General features: G+C 39.5%; 1 protein-coding gene across 4 annotated transcripts in view; it reads left to right on the top strand.

Moving 5' to 3' along the window:
• Window positions 1–21260, top strand: part of MPPED2 (metallophosphoesterase domain containing 2) — a 114518-nt gene that overhangs the window by 52640 nt on the left and 40618 nt on the right. For all 4 annotated transcript variants that reach the window (XM_032691163.1, XM_032691162.1, XM_032691164.1 and 1 more), the window contains one exon: window positions 13560–13785. In XM_032691163.1, the coding sequence (XP_032547054.1) occupies window positions 13560–13785 (226 nt within the window). The remainder of the gene's footprint in view (window positions 1–13559; window positions 13786–21260) is intronic.

Raw genomic sequence — 21260 nt, 5'->3', positions numbered from 1 at the left:
AAAAGTGGGAAAAAAGTGCAAAATTCTCCTTTTGTGCTGTGGTTACTATAGCTGCTTCTTCATATTTATCCTCTGCTCTGGATCAGATACTAAATGCTTTGTGGAAAACAGAATGCTATAACTTAAAAGGTAGAATAGAAGCAATTGGATAAAATGAGTGTCAAGGTAGTAAAATTTCCACTGACTAAAGTGGAATTTATGCCTGAGGAGCAGTGTAAATTCATTCATATCTGATCAGTGTTTTCTTGTTTTGCTCTTATTATTCCTGGCAATGTTTCATGAAGAGATTTCACAAAAATCTATTTTTGCTGTCTCTTAATGGCATATAGAGAAACAGATTTTTTTAAACTGTGTTCACTCCTAGAGATAAAGTGTAAAATTCTCTTTACGAACTGCCATGGTCAGTCAAACCCAATATAAAGGTGTTATTTGACAGCCATTAGAAAACTTGGCTCAGGTGAAATGTGCTTTCCAAGAGAATAATGTTCTGGATTGAGTGGCTCTTCATATGTTTAAAGCTAATATATTCATTTGGTAATTTTCAATGAAAGAAAGGAGCCAGTGAGCACTGGAAATTGTTGCACAATTCTTGAATGGATTTTCAGTCACAGTAATTGCTTGGTCACTTCTTGGATCTGCCTCCCTGGGCTGCTGATGTTGTCTTAGAAGGGGGAGGGGATGACTAGGTTTTTAATAACAAATCATAACCAAACCAAATTTATAAAATAACTAAAATAGTCCTTCCTTTCAATTCCCCCTTTCCTTCAAATCCAGTTTAAAACAGAAAAGAGGTTTATGGTTGTTGTATTGACCAGGCATGAAACAGCTAATGCCACTCAAACAGAAAGTTTTATAGACATTGTCATCAGATTCTTCCTCCAGTATTGCTGCCACAGCCACGGATCACAGTGAGAATGATTTCAGCAGAAAGCAGTCAAAGGATGGACTCTTCGTACACCATCAATTTATTTTGTCACTTACAAATTTAATGTTGCATCAAAAATACCAAGTGCAAAAATACTTCTCTCCTAAATTTTCACACCACTTGCACCCTATTAACAATATCTGATTAAAATAAGTCTTCCTGCTAGAGGAGCATCACATTCCTGCCTAGAAAGAACAATGGCCGTGGCGTGGAGAAGTTGCTTTGAGCTGAGAGAAAGCTTTGGGGCTGGGGAGAAAGCACTGCAGATTTTAGTATAATGTGTAGTGTTCGAAGAAATTTTATTTCATCATAAAGATTAGCAGGCTGTGTAATTCAATTTAAAGCTGGTTGGCAGTGTTCTGTCTATTACAAAGCCTTTTTCTTTTTTTTTTTTTCTTTTTTTTTTTTTTTAATAGTCGCTATTTTTTTTATGTTGTATGTGACTACAAAATCTGGTAGACAGCAGGAATGATCTTTGGGTTTTGTACCTCCCACCCCCTATCTCTTTTTCGCTTCTGCATGTTAGAAAATATGTGAGATTACCTTAAATTGAGCTACAAAACAGTATATCAGTGAAATAGCATCCTGCATTTTTTTGGCTTGTATAAAATGGTTATTTTTTTTGTGGCCAAACAGCCACTGAGAGTGAAGATCTGCTAAAAATGTTTGATCAAGGGGGTTGAATCAAGCTTAAAACTCAAATGTTAGCATTTATTCACACTGCTGTGGACATTACTGTGCTGTAGAAAAGCAACATGCAGCAATTTATAGTAATGCAAGACTGGCAGACCTTTATCTTACAGTAATTGCCTATACTAGGGGGTTAATAAATGTTCCAAGAATTACTGACTTCTTTTTTTTTTTTTGTTAAAGAAAAATAAATGGCTGCTTATTGCTGGCTGTAACCAGCCTGCATAGCGTGTTAATTAACCCTCTGGTTGCAGTGGGCTGAGGCTGAGTATTTGAGCTTGGGCAAATTCTTTATCAGAACGGTGTGTCTGGGCACAAAAGGGCTGTGAAAGAAAGACCTGTGCAAATCCACCTCTCCCATCCACCCTCGTTGTGCCTGTTATAGGAGAGCTTGGAATCTTTACTGACTGTGTTTAGGGAGTGTATTGATTTTGGAGGATGGGCGTTGTATTTGTGGGCACTCTGGTACCACTGGCGGGGCGGAGAAGGAGAAGAGAAGCCCTTCTCCCAGAGCTAAAGGAACTTTGGGTTTCTTTGTCCTGCTTTGTCATCTGAGGCTGCCCACTCTGCTGCCTTGTCCTGTGACACCAGGCTGGTCTCAGCATTTGGCTGAGGGCTGGTTTGTGGTGGCCCTTCCACAGCTTTGGGAACGGAGTTTCTCAGGACTTGAGATGGCTTTGAGGCTCAGGTCACTTCAATGCCTCACTTCACTGAGCTGTTCTGGTCTCTTTTCTCATCCTGCACCCCAGCTGTGAGGTGACAGTCACCAAACCCTCACTGGCTATTGATGGTATGTTTAGTAGAGAAGGAACAAAGCAACACACCAGGGGACAGCAGTGCAAGGAGAGAGGCAAAAGGATGGAAAGCCAACACACAGGAGAACAAAATAACATCAAACTGGGGGTGGGATGGAGACTACAAAGGAAAGGAAGACAAATGAGAGCTCAGGGATGTAAAGTGGTGGAGATTCACCTGCTTTTTCCAGAGTTTCACTTCTTCTCAAGTTAATAATATTAAGGAATGAGAGCTCAGGAACACTCTGTACTTTGAATTTCCTGTAATTGTTGGTAAGTGAACCATAAAGACCTCAGAATTATGTACCTCTTTTCTAATGAACCAGAAGCTTTCATATTACAGGCCGGGCCGGGTATCAGAGTGCAATAGCTCCTTCTCTCTTGAATGTTGCCATTAAAATGTTTTTTTGGTGTAAGCAGCCAACGCAGAGTTTTAGTTTAAAACAGAGCTGCAAATGATAAAAGATTACCTGCACGTCCTCACCTTTCCCTGAGCTGCTCTCCCCCATCCGTTACTCTGAAGGCTCCGTGCTCCCTAAGCAGCATTTGGCATTTGCCTTCACTGCTGAGAGATGAGCAGAAAAGCTGCAAGGCAGACATGAAGTTTGCTGCAGTTTTGTGCTGGAGATGTCTCCTGTGCGTGGCGGGGAAGGAATTCATTCCTTCTGTTCTCCTCTGTCCCTCCTGCAGGTTCCAGTGGCCTCTGGGAATAAAATAATGCAGCTGTAGCCATACTTGTGGTCCTGAGAGTAAAGGTGCTGGACTGACATCCCCTCATAAAACCCCTGTGAGAAGTAATTCACAGACCAGCACTGCAGGGAAAGCCACTCACCATTTGCTGTCTTGTTGTAAATTATATTCCTGTGCCATTAGCTGGAGTGGGACTCCAGCCTGAGTGAGACTGGCTGATCTGGGCTGCACTGGGACAGGGAGAAGGAAGAGCCACCACTCTGGTGACTGACAGCTCTGGTTATCCATGCTAAAACGGGTCTGGCATTTGAGTGAGTTACTAGACTGTGTACAGTTATAGCAGTTATAGTGGAAGCAATACAGCCATTCATAAACAACTGCTTCCGTGAAGCCAGCTGTAAAAACAATGATGCTTGCCTGGGAGGTGAGAGGGCAAAACCTTAGCAGAAAGGAGTATAAATAAGGAATAAATTGTTACCTTTGTCTAAGTGACTGAAATAGCTGTTCTCTGAAGGCTTTGTCTTAATGACCAGCTCTGATTAACTGGAGTTGTCACTTTATTCAGCGAAACTTAAAGTCTGCATATCATGCCTTTTTACAGCAGGTTTCTCATTCCATTTTTAAAACGTTTTAAAGTCTAGAAATGATGCCTAAAATGGGTAAGTCAACAAGAGACCCCACTCTGCAGAAACCACACTAGATTCTTCCTCCAGCAATTAATGATAGCATTTAATTACAGACAAATTAGGAGGTATTTCAGCACATATTTTTCTCCACTGAAATTCAAAGATTTGGATTTTTAAAAAGCCTCAGTCTGAACTTGAACTGTCTGTTGTGAAGTCCTGGGGTGCTGTAACATAAATAATTTGGTAATTGAAATTCTGCAAAGCCAGTAGAAGAGAGGAGGTGGCAAGAACCAGTAGGAGGGGTGAGATGGAACTCAGAAATCACTGGCACCAGTGTCCATAGTTATCACTCTAAACCTTGATCAGGCTTTAAGCTTCCTCCTCTCTCTCCTTTTTAATATTTGGGGTTACTACATGTGCTTAAAACTCACAAGGAAGGTATCTGAGGCTGTGTGCCCTTCTGCTCAGGCAATTCTAGATGGCCAGGAGAAAACCCTGCACAAGAGGAATTCAGTTCCTTGTAATAACATGATGCAGCTGGAGTGATTTGGTTGTCTCTTTTAGTAGCTAAGAAACCTCTCTGTGAGCTGAGTTATTAAAAGGAATTTCCTTACAGGGCTCAGGAGATTCTTGGTATCCAAGTTCATCTTGAAAGACTATAATGGAATGTTTAGTTTTATTTAGAACAGTAAATTTAAACATGGGATTCAGAAAATAATACTGGAGGTTCTGAAAGACCTGCCTGAATATTTTAGTAGACTGTAATCTCTGTTTGCATCCTCTGTGCACTTTCTCTTTGTGTTTTATCCTCCATAAACATTTCAGAAGAGAACCATGGAGGTGGTTCTGAAACACATCATGTAGTACTGTCAAATGGATATTGGACTCTGGAAGTGGAGTTTGGTTCAGGTTTTAGATTTCTCTTCTTCCAGCTTAGAAAAGGAAGAAACAATTCCCAACAAACATCAGCATTGCCACCTGAAAATATGTTTAAAAACACCTTTGAATATCAAACTTGCTTCTTATACTTTAATGTTTACAAGTAAAAGCACAAACCATGATCACAAGGTAAAATTTCAAAAGCAGCTAATTGCTTTAGCACGCTGGAGAATGTTACATTCTCAAAGTTCTTAAAAAGCTGTAGTCCTGCTTTTAGGCAGCAGTTCATGCTTTTGAAACCTTTGGGATATTTAAAAAGCATTTTATCTTATTTCTCTTTTTCCTTTCAGTTTCTTTTCCTTGTGATTATTCTTGCTCTCTCTGCTTATTTTCCCTCTTGTTATGGAAATTTATCCATGTTACATTAGTATTGATAGTTGGTTAATTATGAGCCTCAGTAGGGTTTGTAGTTTACCAACAGTGTACTCAAAAGTCATAGTTTTAAAAGGTTTTCAGTTAGATGTATAAAATCAAGCATTTATGTAAAATATAATGTATCATAGAAGGAAAATAGTTTTTGTAAGTTTCTCGTTTAGGTATTTTGAGATTTTTTTTTTTTTTTGTTCATCAGAAATGCTCTGAATTGCTTCCTGAGATACAGAAAAAAGGAGACATTTGGACAGATATTTTTTTTTTAGAAATGCTGACTGGGCTCTGCTGGGTTGTGAGACAGAGGAAGATGTGTGCCTACTGCTTTGTGCATTTGTAAGCCTCAGAGACTTTCATTTAAAAATGAGAAAACAAATAATGGGAACAAGTTCAAAGATGAGAGAAACAGGAAAATGTGTTGGTGATTATTATATGTCTTTCCTGGCTGGTGTATTTATTTGTTCATATTAAGATAGGTGGATAGATGTGGGAAGAATCCTGATAGAGGTGTGTTTGTCAGTCCTGTGGACAGAAGAGGAAGGTCTGCTGCTCATATAAAGGTCTCTGTTAATAAGGTAGAAGAATTTGGGGCAGAATCTAGATCTGGGTCCTTCATTAATACTTCTTATTTCCTTCAGTAAGTAGTGAAGAATTCATATCAAGATTTTTTTCTCGTAAATAAAGATTTTGCTTTGCCTGAAACATCTTGTCCTTAGCAGTCCCTGGCCTTTTGCTGTGTGAAAATACATGAAAATACCAAGACATTGTCTGTGATAATTATGATTAGCTTAATTACTTTCTGTATAATTGTTTCTCAAGATGACCTCCTTTTTGATGGCTTTTATTCATTTATTTTAGGGGGGAAAAAAAGACTTAATTGGAATTGTAAATTACAGAGACAAAGGCTATGTTATGGGAAGTAGGTCCAGATCTGTCTGTGTCAGGCAGTGGCTGTTGGTTTTTATATTCCTAAGATTCATGGAGAAAAATAATTTAAACTGATACAGTATGTGTGTGCCCAAGGTAATATCAACAACCAATATATTATTTCAAAATCTGGTGAATTCCTTTATGGAGGATTAGTTTATATAGTGTGGGGGACTCTGAAAAGAAAATAGAATTGTGTATTGATGCCTTTAGAAATATTATTTGAGGGCAATAAAATGTTCCCTGAAATTCCCTCCTGAGTGAAGGAAATGGAGTTTGTTTGCAGTAATTGCATTTTCCAGCATTTGCTTTCGCGCTTTCCAATATGAGTTAAGCCAATTGGAACCTGTGATTTTGTTTTGCTTATTGGCAAAAGTACCATGTAAATTGATCTGTGATGCATTTATAGAGAATGCTTTGAAAATTCTGAAATGGAGATGGCTTTCTCTTATTAGATTTAGATAGTATTAGGGTTCATTTTTATATTTTAGCCTAATGTAATAGTAACCAAAAATGTTCCTTTTCAATTTAGTCTAAATTAAGTTCAAGGAGAACATTTCGACTTAGCCCCACTGGCACTGTGGAGGCAGAGTTTATGTTCTTGGCCTTGGTATCTGAAGTTCAAGATTGGGAGCCATTTGAAACCACACAGTGTGCTGAAATTGGTGGAAAACTTTTCAGCCCTGGCACATTAAAATCTTGATTGCAAGAGAAAAGATAAAGTTCTGTTAGGTAAAATAGAACATATTTCTCTATATTTACAGTATACGTGCACTACAGATTCTAAACTACAGGGGGTTAGATACAAATGTCTCTATAAATGTAAATATGGGGTTTAGAGGAACACCCTTCAGCTCTGCCAGACAAAAGATGTTCTTGCCTGAAAATCTCATATTTTTTTTTAAAGTGAACACCAGTTCCCTTAAAGGATCTCTTTGAAAGGGCTCACAGCACCAGCACAGCCATGGTAGTCCTGTAGGTATGGCTTTGCTGTGGGAGAGAGGAGAGTAGCAGGAGCTACCATTAGTGCAAGATGCACTTGTAAAAATGAAGGGGACAAACAAGGCTATTGCAAATTCCAGGGAGGGTGGGGTTCTCAGAATTTGCTGAATTTAAAGGGAAACTTCACAGCTGTCAGCTCTTTTGATTTTAGGTTAGGTGATTTCTTTTTTTTTTCCTCTTGAAAGCTTCATCTTTTAGGTTTCGTAATTAAAAGCCTGAAAAGAAAGCCTTTCCAGGGACTAGCAAGCAATCTGTGCTGCTTGTCTTTCAGATTTCATAATTTTAAAGTCAATTTGGGGGACTTTTTACACCTAAAGTTGGCAGTGCTGTGAGCTGCAAAATCTGGAGGCTTTTTTTTTGGTTTGTTTTTGAGGTTAGACTAAACGAAACCTTCAGATTCTGTTTCAAAACAAAGAAATCTCGTGTATTAATTGTTAAAACTTCAGTGAAACTTTCCACGTTTCAAGAAAAAAAAATGTTTCAATAACAGTAGCCCGGTGAAATTCAAAAAACAACCTGGAGATCAAAACCCAGCACAAGTTACGTCAGAATAATCCTTAAGGAAGCCGTGGAACACCGAAGCAAAACAAAAGCTTGTCACTTATGTCATGCTGCATTTTCCCTTTTAGCAGACAGGAGAAGGATATTAATCACAAACAGTTACATTAGAATAATGTTATGGTTGAGACATAAATACATAAAAGCAAGGAATTGTTACCCATGTTCAGTCAGACCCGTAGCCGAGTGGTTCGTGCTGCACGTGGTGATGTTTTGGGCCAGCGTTGTGCAAAATTTACTACATTTACCTACAGAAGAGAGAACGAGTGGAAACCCTTGGTGTTGGGTACCACTGATGCTGCAGCATCAGACTTCTCTGAAGTGCCCAGTGCAGGTGAAGCAGCACCTGTGCCCAAGCTCCCTGGGAGAGGAGCCCGTTCCCTGCAGCACCGAGGCGGCGTTCACTCAGTCCTTCCTTGCTTTCATGGGTTTATGGCTCGACCTTGGCGTTATTGTAACGTAGTTTTTTGTGTTTAATGTTTCTCAGACTTGGTTTTCCATTGCCAGCATGGAAGAAATCCTAATGCATGAGTTTCAGAGGAGAAGGTAGCAGACTCTGAACCTGCTGTGTGGCTCGATCCGCAAGTGTGAGTATTAACGCTGGAGCTGTCAGGCCTTGTGAAAATTAATGAAGCCTGACGGTTACAGAGGGAAAGGTCAGAGGCAGAGCTTGCACTCACCTAACATTTCTGTTTTGTTGCGTCTAACAGCGTTTTCAACAAAGGGGAGCTTTAATGTACAAGCTTCAGATTTATCACAGGAATTTAAGGGTCTCAGCCTTTGCTTCTCCCTGTGCTGTGGTCTGATGTTTTCTTTGCATAAAGGCAAAACAGTTACATTTTCTTCTCCTCTTGCTGTGTTGCTCACGTGTGTTTTGCCTTTATTTCTACTTCTCCAAAATTTCATTTTGGAGGGGGGATAAAAGAAAAAAGGCATTTGAACTGATGGTGGAGTACTTTCCACCTGGAAGATTTTGAGTGATCTTGTACTTCAGCCCTTCGTACTATTTTAGAAACATATTCTGGTTTTGTGCATGTTCTGTCTTTTATTTGCCTGCTTTTTTTTGTTTCTAATTGTTTCATTGTGTAGGTTTCTACAGACACAGCGAGCTAAAATGCTTAGAAATTCATGGGTTGCATTTTCAGCCAGTGTGTTGGTTGACATCAGTTTTAGCTGTTCCATCGAGGACTTTTTGTGAGGGCTGATTTAATTAAAACAGCCAGCATATTTTCACAGTTGTTGGTCAGTCTCATCCTAGAAAAGATGTCAGGTTTTTTCCTACCTAGTTTTAGATCTTGGTACTTAGATTGGATTGTTGGTGAGATAAGTCCAGCCTATTATGTGAAAGCTTGACTCTATGCAACTGTACTTACACAGTCTTAAGTCATTTGCTGCTGCCATGGGAGAAATCAGAGCTTTGAGATATTCTGCCTTCTTTTTGAAAAGGAGCTTTGGTGTGTTGTGACTGTGCTATAAATGCTGGGAAGAGGGAGTAACCATGACCCTGAGATGCTATGGGCTTTCCATGAGAACTCCCTGTGTGAAGAAGAGTTACAGAGCTGCTGACCAGCATCGGGCTGTGCCCATCAGTAGGCAGCTGGGCTGGACAACTGCTGCCAGCCTGTGCTCCTGTGAGGACTGGAATTCCATGGGAACAATGCCAAATCTGCTCCTTCAAGTGTTTATCCCTGGGCATGTATGGTGTTGATTATAGGGTGAATGCTCCACGACCAGTTGTGCACTGTTGAAGCATATATGATTCACCATAAACTTGAGATGATTCACCCACACACACACATCTTTTACACAGATTTCCCTCTTTTTGAAGGGACTAGGATTTGTACTTCAAGCTTTCTCAGCCTGTTTCTCAGCATATGGCCAAAGGGTTTATGAGGCTATGAAATGGGCATGAAAAAGGCTTCGTGTTTCATGGAAGCGTTGTGTGGTTTGAATAGTTAATGCATGCGTATGCATATTCAGAGCTTCACATCAAAAGCACTTGCATATCATTTGTGTGTAAATACAGGTTTCTACCGCTATATAGACAGCTAGTATCACATTATTTCATATTCCCCTACTTCCCTGTGGGGTTTGCAGGTAACAGTAGTCAAAAAATAATGTGATTTTCTATTTTTATAGGGACTCAGCAGTTAACGTTCGCTGCCAGTCAGACTCCTTTTCATGTCTGGCAGCTCCACAGAACTTGGGTTGTGTGACTAAATTGTACTCATATGAAGCATGCCTTTAAAATGGGAATGGCTGTTCAACAGATTAAGGACTCCTAGGATCCAAGTACTTAAGGTGAACTTAAAAAAAACCCCCACTGAATCACCTACTTATATAGGTTAAAAAAACCCCACAGCCCCCCAAGCTTCCCCCCTCATCCCATGTAATAGATATATTTAAAGTCAGTCTGTTGTTCAGCTGACACTTTGAGTAGTGTAAGTGGCTGCAACCAGCAATAGAACTCCTGCCTTACCAGCATTCACAGACACCTTTTCCTTTTTTGCTACGTGGGTTTTCATCTGGATCAGTTTTCTGATCCACTCTGTTCTGTGGGCACCAAATCCTTGTGTTGACAAGGAGTAAAGGTGAACACTTGGGGGCAAAGGTACTTAGTACTGTAGCTTGAGGGTTGACTCGTTAGACAAGAAGTCACAGAAATTTTCTGAGACTCCCAGATTAATATATTTACTGTAAACAATTCCTTTTTTACTGTTCACAGTTAACTATCTTTGCCTTTATTTGAGCAGGAGCAATATTGACCTTTTTGGCTTCCAGAAGAGAACAACTTGGCTAATTGCAGTATTTTCTTGATCAGTGGTTGCATTGTGCCCTTGCTTGTGCTGTTGAGGGCAGATGTTGGGTAAGATGTTGCTCATCTTACCCAAAATTATAGATATATTTTGAAGAAACACACATACACACCCTGTGTATATACACATAAATATATTGGGGTTCAAATACTTCACAAACTTAGTACCCTGATCATTTTTAGTAGTTGTAATTTTAGCCTTTTGATCTCACCTGTTAAGCATTTAAGTATTTTAAATAAACTCAGTTATTATGCTGGGAGTTGATAATTGGGTTTTCTGAAGTGCTTGTCCCAGCAAACAAATAAAACTTTTTATAGTTTGGAAAAGGAGTCTTTGCAGTAAAAATTAGAATTAATTATATTACTGGTGCATGATGGAAGATTTGATAGTTAGGAAATTAGACTAATAAAACCCAAATGTAGCTAACAAAGATTTAGTGAAGGAAAATGAGGAAATGCCCTTCAACCTGTGTGTTGTTCAGTACAGGCAACACTGATGTAGATATGCAGAGATTAATCTGGTCAAAATGAAACTAAATTACCATGGAGTAGGAGATTTTTGAATATGACTCTTTATGCTTTCATATTAAACACAAGGTCAACAGATTATAGACAAAGGGCAGGTCTGCCAAAAGAAAACACACCGAAATATTTCATAAATAGTATTAGAGAGAATGGATGTTGTGCACTGTCACAACACGTCTCAAGAAGGAAAAACCTGAATGTGATGAATAATTGAGCTAATCTTATTGCAGGTAATTTGTTACTGTGATTAGTGCTATATAGTCTTTCCTCGGGGTAGAGGGAAGAAATGGATGAGATTTCCTCTTGCTGCTGCCCTTCCTTTGCATGGGCCTGGCTTTTGGTGTGTTTGCCTTTTGGTGAGTGGTGTTGCTCATTGATAGCTCCTGAGCCAGCACCAGAAAGCCAGAGCAAAGAAATACTGTTTGGTTTCCCTACTGATTTCAGGTGCTTAAATAACATCTAGAGTGTTACACTTACCCGTTTTAATAATTACTGATGCCACCGTTAGTTTGTCTTTGTGTGCCCTGTGTGTCTTCAAAGTAAGCCCTTATTTTTAAAATGTCAAGAGAAAAAAAAAACGTTGACTTCAAGCAAAAATGTTCCAGGCTTAATTGGACATAATATCAGCAAAATGTGCTGGTTTTCAAGTCTATCAAAATAAATGAGAGAAAGTGTAAAGCTCGGACATGCATCCAGTAAGATGAAAAGTTTTCTCTGCTAAAACAGGCAAATGTTGATAACTTGGCAGAAACCTGAACTTAACTGCTCCATCCTACTTCTCCAATAATATTATCACATCTAGTTTGTTTGGGGGGATTGATAGTTATGACAAGTGTATCAAATTTCATGCTGGTGGTATCTTTTATGTTTCCTGGGAGAGAAGAAAATAGCAATTCTATCTTGTGCCCGGGAGTCACAGAGAGCAGGAATTGTAGGTACCTGCCACATCGAGTTTTTAAATAGAAATGAATTGCAGAGCTGCACGTAGCACAGATGGGGAAGAGGAGGGAAGAGGGAAAAGAGTGAGGCAAAACCTGTAGAGGAGCATTTATTGCATCTCCCCAGATTTTATTCTAAAGCAGCACTGCAGAGAGTTAAGTGTATGTACAATCTGTATTTTGTTCAGACGTAAGGTGTCTGTGAAAAAGTCTGTGTGGTTCTTTCAGGGGATTTGTATCTTTTTGGTTTTCTATCCAGAATTAACTAATTTTGCTAAAATGATATTTGTATACATACCTTGTGTAATTCCTGTTTCTGTGCTGTAAATATTGAAAAGCAGAGGGTTTTGGCTGGTTGCCCGTGAGTCTTATTTATGGGAAGGTTAATCTTGTTATGTATACTTGCAGCTTTACTTTGAAACTTACTTTAAAAAAACCCAAAGAGTTTTAAAAGTTAAAAGGCAAGTTTTAAACTAGCAAAGCCACTTCTGTTCAATAGAACTGTATTCACAAGAAATGCATGACATCTGATTTAGTCTTCCTCGAGACAGATGTTGTGAGTCCCCAAGGTGGAAGATGGACCCATAGATTTCCACATATATTTTGCTGCCTTTATGGAAAAAAAAACCAAGACAAACCCCTCAAAAAACCAGCACAACAAACCCAGCCTTTTCTAAATGATTATTAGGAGTAAACACCAAAATCAATGATTTGGTATGAGACTGGGAAATCAAGCTTATGGTGAAGGCAGTAGAAGTTAGCTTTGATGCAAACTTAGGTGCGATTTTTGGCAAGTCACAGTGGGACAGATTTTGTAAAAGAACCTAACTTCTGTGAAGACATCACAGTATGGGACTATATTTTTAAGGGAGCTCAGCAGCCAGTATGTTTATTTGGAAAACCTGGCAGTGATTACTGGTACCAAGTGCTTGAAAATCTGTTTCTGAACTCCAACAATCTGGCTCTGTGGGCATGAGCCTCCTTCCAAACAGTGGTATCAGTTGCCCTGCACTGAGGTGAGCAAACCTGCATTCTTTACCTCTGACTCTCATGGTGAATGAATTAACCACATTTCCTTTTTCCTGCTGTGTTGTATTTGGCTGAGTTTTATGGTTTCTTCTACTCGTGTACGTCTTACAGAAACGAGATGCTGCTTTAACATAATAACAATAATGATAATATGAAAGTACATTGCAAATGAACTGATGCTTTGGAGGACAGACTAGGTGCGGAATAAATGCCACTGGAACAAAAATTAATCCAAATAACAGCATACTCTAAAAAAACAACAGCACCAGCAGTCTAATTCAGTACCTTCAGGCCATACTGGTGAGGCATCCTGCGGGCTCTGGTCGCCTACCCACTGGGACAGCCACCTATCTCACTGCAGGGCACTCCTGGGGACAGGGACTGGGAGCTGCTGACCCTGACCCGGTCCCACGTCAGATTTTAGGCGAATCTTCATTCAGCAGTGGTGGTTTATGCCACCGTTGGAGCTGGTTTGTTTCCTACCAGCTTGTTTTGTTTAACTCTGCAGCGCAGGCCCTTTATTATGGCATTGCTTTGTGTGACGTTCCTTTACATTTTAACACAGTTCCATTCAGTGGAGGAGAAGCAGCTTTAATGCCTTGTGCTCAACATGGAGGTGCACACAGATCTCGGGTGTTTGGTTCTGTCACTGCTGGCTGTCTACTTATTGTGCCGGCATTGCTGGTGTGGGAGGAAAATGTGCTAATTAAGTCCTCTTTTTTGTTATTTCAGGAAACCTACCATATGAATATAAAATAGTGATTGCTGGGAATCATGAACTGACATTTGATAAGGAATTCATGGCAGACCTTGTTAAACAAGATTACTACCGCTTTCCCTCTGTGTCCAAATTGAAACCAGAGGACTTTGACAATGTTCAGTCACTCCTGACAAATAGTATTTACTTACAAGATTCAGAGGTAACAGTTAAAGGATTCCGAATATATGGTGCCCCGTGGTAAGTCTCAATTTAAACTTTCTTTGCTGTTTATTACTTGAACCACAGCAGGAATTGTTCCTGTTGAACATGCATGAAGCTGCTTTGTTGCATTGCCCTGCAGAACAGTGTCAGACTTGGCTGTAAACCACCCTGAAATAGTTTCTTTTTTTTTTCCTCCTTTTTTTTTGTGTGTGTGTGTGTGTGTATAAATAATCTCTATTCAGCCATGTGTGTGAAATAAGACAAAAGGAACTGTGACTATTCCTACCTGCTGAATGGACTCAATGCCCACCCTCTGCTCATGGATTAACTGCAGTGGCATCTGAGTATATATTAGGGAAGCTCCATTATATTCTGTGCTGTTGGGGTATTTATGTCTGCTATGCTAATAGATTAGTGTGGTAGAATTTAACACCCACACAGCACAAGGTACAAGGCAGCAGGTGCTTTTAAGCCCTATTTTTTGATCAGTTCCAGGCATTGTTTTCTTCTCCTTGTAAAGTTGTGATAGCAAAATTTCAAGCCAGTTTTGGTGTCATTCCATCCATGTGTCAAGCACGTCATGCAGGAAAAAATTGCTGTCCCATTTTGTACTAAGGAGATTCTTCCTTGGTTTTTCTGCATGCCATTTAACTGTGATGCCTGACATCTTTCTGTGTAGTCTTGGGTAGCACTTGTTTAAAATTCTCGTGCTAACAACAGCCACAGTCCTTTAAGGCTTTACCAGAAACCTGAACTTGAGTGATGGTGATAATCATTCTGCTGCTTGGCATTCTCAATTGTCAGCTGAAGTACTGAGATGCTAATTTATGCACACCTATAAGAAGGGTTTATTATAAGCTTATAACTTATTTTTGATGTCAGCCTTGCTTTAAAGGTGAAAGCAGGAGAGGAAGGAGGGATGACAGGAGTTGAACCAAGAAATGGGGCAAACCTATACATATATTAGAAATTTTCCCCTTCATCTCATCTCTGTTGTCTTGGCCTGCAGATTCATGTAACACCACACACATTGATGCTTCTGACAGTGCTTTTTTCTGGTCATATTGTGTGCATTAGTGCTGGCTAGAAAACTGATCTAGCTCTGTGTCTCACATTTTTGACTTGAGCTACTAATTTTTTAATTTAAGTCGTAGCCTTTAGCTAGTAGTTTAAATCAGCCTGACACTGGTTAGCTAAAAAAAAAAGTAATGCTCTAAATCCTGCATTATCAGCAAATTGGGAAAGATGATCTTAATTCAGGTTAAGAATCATCTCCTCAAGACATTTTGAAGTAATTTTTTTTTTTTTTTGGTAATATCAGCACAGAAGGCAGGGCACGTAAGGCCTTGGGTAGAGTGAGGTGGATTTGAGGCTTGCTGCAAGGTAAGGAGCTGAGGAGGGTTAGGTGCTAAGATTAAGAGTGTTCAGCTTCTTGTGTATGTATGTCTCAGACTCAGAGGGCTTCTGCAGCCATCCAGTGATTAGGAAGTGTAGGCATCTTTTAAAATTTATTTGGGTCAGATTTACCTGAACTCAGCTTGCTTACAGCACTGCTGGAGAGATCTGGAGAATGCAGAATCCCCGTCTGGGGAAGAGAGAGTTTGATATTCTGAAATGGAGAACTGTGTGACATGCCTTTACATTTACATTTATATGCACTGGCAATATGTAGTGTTCTTTTTTGTCCTCTTTTGCTTCCCAAATCTATAGTGGAAATCTGTTACCCTTTTGCCTCCAGCTGCATTTAGAAGTTCTTTCAATTTGCAGGTGTACACATGGATTTAGAATGTTTGTTCTGAAATATTAAGGGACATCACATCAAGGTATGGAGTTGTTTTAGCCGTAAAAAGTGAATGGCATATGCATTCTGACCTAGTCATGGAAGGCAAACCTGAATTATCCTTTCCTATAATCCATTGATAACTGGATTTTTCCGATTAGTGATGCATGACAAATGCAGCTAGATTGCTGGAAATGCACACTGAGCTCCAACCAAGTGCGGATTTCCCTCTCGAAGGATGTTTCGTTTGTGTTCAGCTGTGAAAAACTGTTGTCAAAGCATGTTTTGAGCAACTGTTGGTGTGGAATTGAGGCTACTGTTTTCATCAGAGCTGTTTAGATCAATCAGCCAGTTTGTGTTCAGAGCATAAAGATGTAGTATTGTCTATATCTCTCTCCTTTTTTTCTTTTTTTTTTTTTTTTTAAAATAATGACGGTTCCTAGAAAATGTGAAAATTCAACCAGATTTTTGCATTTTAGCTGCTGTTTGAGAGGAAGGAAAAGTCACATCAGATATTAGAAAAACCTGCTCTGATTCTGTTCTGTGCCTGGAAACTTGAGACAGAATGATCAGACAAGCCTGTTAGCACTTCTTAAATTTTTTTTCCCTTTCCCCTCCAATCACATCTCTCTCTACTTTTGTAAATCTTCAGACTACCCCAAAGGAAGAGAATTTGTGGGGTTTTGTGTGTATTTATGGGCTCCTTACCTCAATTAGTTCTGTCACAGAAATGGAACACTGGTCATTAACCCAGAAGATGTGCCAACCTTAAAACGAGATAAGTTGGCGTGTTCAATTTATGTGCAGTTTTGTAAGTATTTCCAGAGGGGGGAAAAAAAAATTCTCATTTGCTGATAAAGCTACTGGTTTTAATTTAAAAAAGAGGGATCAAACCAAGAATAACAGATGTGATTCTGGAGGTTTCAGCCTGTCAGGGGTTTCTAAGAAGTAATTGCCAGAGTACTGGGAAGGCTGGCTATAAGTAATCTATCTAGAAAATGTAAATTGCCAACTCAGTGTAACTACAGAAAAGAATGATCAGTCCATATTCATTACATGTTATTACTCGTGGTACATCTGAAAGCTTTCTAAAGACCTCAGAGAATTCAAGTAGTGCCTCCTAACTTACAATTTAGCAGAATTTGTGTGTAAAAAATAACTTACAATACACGGGAGCATTCATGTGTATTTGCAATTGGAATGTGCAGTGGTGCATAACAACAGCCTCTAAGGAGCAGAAAATTTGAATTTAGCCCTATGGTTCTGAGAGTATTTAATGGCATTAGCTGGAAGGAAGTTGAAAAGAAGAGTATCAGCCCCTAAAAGAGAAAAGTGCCAGGGTGGGACATAAATCGCATTCAGAGCTCTGTTCATTTTCAGAGGTGAAGAATGTAACTGACATTTTCACACCTTAAATAGGAGATTCTTTGAAGTACCTTGAAGGAGCAAAATGGCTGAAGATTTTCCATTTGGTCTATAGATAACAATCCACAAAAACAGTCCCCTCCTTTCTCTTCCTTCTGACTTTGTGCTATGAACCTGCCTTATTTGGTGGGGAAATAATTGATAGTTTATGCAGTCAAAACTCTTAAAGATTCCAACGCAAATATTTTCTTCTTGGGAAATTTGAGATTGAGGCTACTTATTAAACAGGACAAAAAAATACAAACAGTGATGATATATAAAAATTTAAATTTTAAAATTACCTTTGTGAAGTAAATGTGAACACAAGTCATACTGATGTATCTGTGAAAGAGTAAGGAGAGACAGTCTGTTTTTACTGCAGCTTCGAGTGCTGAATATGCATAAGTGAATAAGTTTTATTTAAATTCAAATGTTATTTTAAAATATGTCTGGTTTTTTTAGATCATATTTGAAATTGTTCATCCATGCTAAGCACTGAATTCACTATAGTATGCTGTAGACATTTGGATACAAATATTCTCACAATGTCTGTTTTCTAATGAAGCTTTAAAAGCATTCAAACCACCAGAGAACTGCAGTTAACTGGAGCCAGAATTTGTTTAAACCACATTTTGACAGAAACAATTGTTCAGGGAGAATATTTTTCGCTGTTTTATTTTGTTCTGCTGATCAGCTCTACAGGTAGCTTTTTTTTTTTTCCTTGTTTGAAAGAGAAAAATAGTTAAAAAGTATTCCGATGAAGTTTATTTTGTGTGCAGAGAAAGTTATAGCAGTTAATTTTATGAATAATGAGGCAATAGGCTTACTTGTGGATTTTAAATTCTGTTCTACATAAAAATGTCAAAAAATTGTCAAAAGCTGTAAGCATAAAATAATCTCTCTAATAAAGCAATACTTTACGTAATTTTTAGCTACGAAAATATATAAGCAAATGTCACCCATATCTAGCAGAAAGAAAAGTAAAGCTTAATATCTGTGACTTTCAGGCTATATATTTGTTTAGATAGCTGTAGCTAGATGTATCTTTTTGAGGGAAAAATGTGTAGTATAAAAGCTAATTCAATATAAATCAATGCGTGTTAATGGTTAACGGAATCAACTTTATGGGAATAACTGAAAAGCACCACAAAGGTAAGAGATGACAATCGATTATTTAAATAATGACTGAAATCTGTGATTTGCATCATTGTGATGAAAATCAATTCATCCTGAATGGAGCTGGGGAAAAAAGCTCTTCCCTCCTGACAGGAACAGCAGCATTGTTCAGCAATATCCTGCGCGTTTGTCAAGTTGTAGCTTGTTCAGGTCTCAAGAACAGAAGCACAAAGCTGGCCTCCCAGTTGCTTTTAATGAATACTAGTGGGTTTTTCCTATGTCCAAGAATTTGATCTGTAGGGTGATCCAGAGGTCAAGAACAAACGGCTCACTATCACTCACCTCTGCGAAGCCAAGGCTTTCATTTGCTTTTTTTAGTAACTCTAGAGGAAGTGCCTTAACTCTTTTTCAGAAGCAAAATTTTAATTGGCATAGATAATGCAACCTTAAGAAAGTCGAGACAGCTTCAGCCATCTCCTTGAAAAACAATGTTTTGTGCAGTCTTTTCCTTTTCTTTTTAGACCTGTGTTAAGTTTGGGGGTCTCATCAAATGGTTTTACATCAGTTTGAAATTATTTTTCTTACTCTGTTTCTTTCTCTGCTTCATTTGCAGTCATATTTTAGTAGCTCTAAGTTAGTACCTCTGCCTTGTTCTGATCAGTGTTTTCAGACCCTCAGTTTATCCTGTCAGAAAAGTGTCAGGGGTGGTTTTTTTTTTTCTTTCCAATTATAAGTTTTGTAATGCATCATGGATTTTGCTGACAGTCTTCAAGTGCTTGAAATAGCAAGCAAATTAACAACAGATATTGAGCGTGAGGACTGGAAAACCAATTGGCAACTCACATGATGGGATTCAGATACACCGATGGGTTGGAATGGATCTCATTTCTTTTATTTTCATAGTCTTAGTTGGCAATTAGCTCGTGCCTAAAAAAAGAAGGGATAGAAATCGGACTACTCAGCAATAAAGTTCTTCTTTGCTGTTTAGTAGAGAGGAAACCAGGGGAGACTGGACAGGGCTGTCGGTGTTGTACCAGTTTTTCAGGAATTCTGGCATTCATGCACTGGAAGTCAGCAACTGAGAAAATTATTGGCAAAGACCGAAGTCTCCTGTCTGTATGTTAAACAAACACACCACCACTGCAGTGTGGTTGTGTTTAAAGGTGCAGGCTTCTGTTTCATTTTTCTTGGCATTTGTCCTCCAGGTCTCTCCATTTAGGATGGAAGAATGAATTCCCCCCTGGTCTAGAATTGCAGTGATTTGTTTACATTTTTTGCCTTGATAGGAATGTCACTGATTTTAATTTGGTCTCCTTGATATCAGATTCACTTCCAAGTAAAAAGTTGTCCTGTTTACCTTCTTTTTTACTTCTTCTTCTTCTTCTTTTTTTTTTTTTTTTAAATAAATAGTGGAATGTTTGTAATTTTAAATATATTAACTTATAAGTAATTTTTAATACTGTGATGCAAGCCTCTCCTAGCTAATTCTTTGAAAAGCTCTGTATCCTGCACAGATCATGAAGTCTTAACCTTTTCTTCAGGCTTGACTTCAGAAGAAATAAGAACTTTAGAGTATTCATTACTAGTGTAACACACAAGCTGTGCCTGTTAGTTGGTGGAATTCTAGCCAGTTAAAACACAAAATGGTGGCTCTCCTAACTCTTTCTAATCTTTCCTAGGGTGGAAAGAGGGATTTGAATTCCTTCAGAGCAGTACCGAACAAATGATTGTGGGAACCTGCTCTGGCTCTCTAACTCCCGCTCCGTTTTCCTGGAGTTCAGTAGGTGCTGGGCAAAAAAGCAGAGGCAGGATGAGCGTGAACTGTGGTGTTTTGGGGCTGATTATTTATGGGGGTCTCCTGCTCGTAGGTTGAAGTGTGATTTGCTCAGCAACAAGGTCATTTCGATGCCCAAGTTGTGCATACAAAGCTCAGAAGTTGGGCTTATACTTGTAGTTTTGCTTTGGTTTTGTGTGGTTTTGCTTGCCAGCTCTTCAGGAAGAAGGAGTTTTTGCTTTCCTTCTGCTGAACACTGGAATAACACAGTGATCGCTGTGGCATTTGTGCGCGTGGAGCAGACTGAAAGCATTCACACCCAACCTGGAGTTAGGAATGGTTGGGATTAGCTAGAATACTACAAAACTCCTGAAATTTTCAAATTAACCCAAATGTGGAGATAGGCTGTTCTGTACAGGGTTGGACTCAGTGCTGTGTGTTGATGCTCGCTTGAATAAATTATTCTGTGCAGCTTCTGCACTTCAGGGCTGCTATTTTTCCATTTCCTTCCACCTGCATGTGCACCATACCTCTTTGTGGTGGCCTAGTACAGAAGGGAAGAAAGACAAAGCTGAAAATACCATGCTGTTAAGGTTAACTGAAAAATTACTTCACTCTTGGACAATCACCTTCCCCATAGAAGAGTGGAGAAGTAAGAGAGGGGCTTCAGCTTTGACTAGCTGACGACAGAATGAATTTTGCATTGGATGGTGCTCTTCAGGCCTCATTACTTTCTTTGCTTCATTTCCCCTATACCCGAAGCAAGAAGAATTAGGGAGCAGGTGGATGCTTTGAGTGCCAGGCAAAGAACCTGTTGGAGGATGGGTGGGTGGTTGCAAGCCAGGGCCTGGCTGCTGGAGCACAGAGCAGGAGGAGCTGGTGAGCCAGAGCAACCAGGACTCCAGTGAGGAACTAAGTAGCACACCAAGACTTTGCTGTGTGGGTAGGGAGGTTATCTGAGGGCTGTGTCTCTGGAAGGGTGAGGACCATCCAGTGTGTGTTGGGTCTGGCTGAGATGCAGTTCATTTTCCACACAGCAGCCCTCACAGTGCTGTGCTCTGCACTGGTAGCTGGAAAGGTGTTGATAACACACCACAGTGTTTTGGCTCCTGCTGAGCAGAGCTGGCACAGCATCAGTGCTGTTTTCTCCAACATTTTAGCCCCAGTCAGTAGGCTGGGTGTGGGTAAGATCCTGGGAAGGGACACAGCTAAGCCAGCTGACCCAGACTGACCAGAGGGATGTTCCATACCATATGTGGTCAGCTCAGATACAAAAGCTAAGAAAAGGAGGAAGGGGAGGGGGGGCATTTGTTATTTACAACATTTGCCCTGCTTCCTGGGAGGTGGCTGAACATCACTTGCTGGTGGGAAGTAGAGAGTTATTTTTCCTCCTCTATGCTTATGGTGTGTGCACATGCTTTTGCTTTAGTAAGCTGC

This window comes from Chiroxiphia lanceolata, chromosome 6, assembly GCF_009829145.1.
Source record: "Chiroxiphia lanceolata isolate bChiLan1 chromosome 6, bChiLan1.pri, whole genome shotgun sequence".
NCBI lineage: Eukaryota > Metazoa > Chordata > Aves > Passeriformes > Pipridae > Chiroxiphia > Chiroxiphia lanceolata.
The sequence above is the reverse complement of the archived record's forward strand: the minus strand, read 5'-3'. Positions and strand labels throughout refer to the sequence as shown.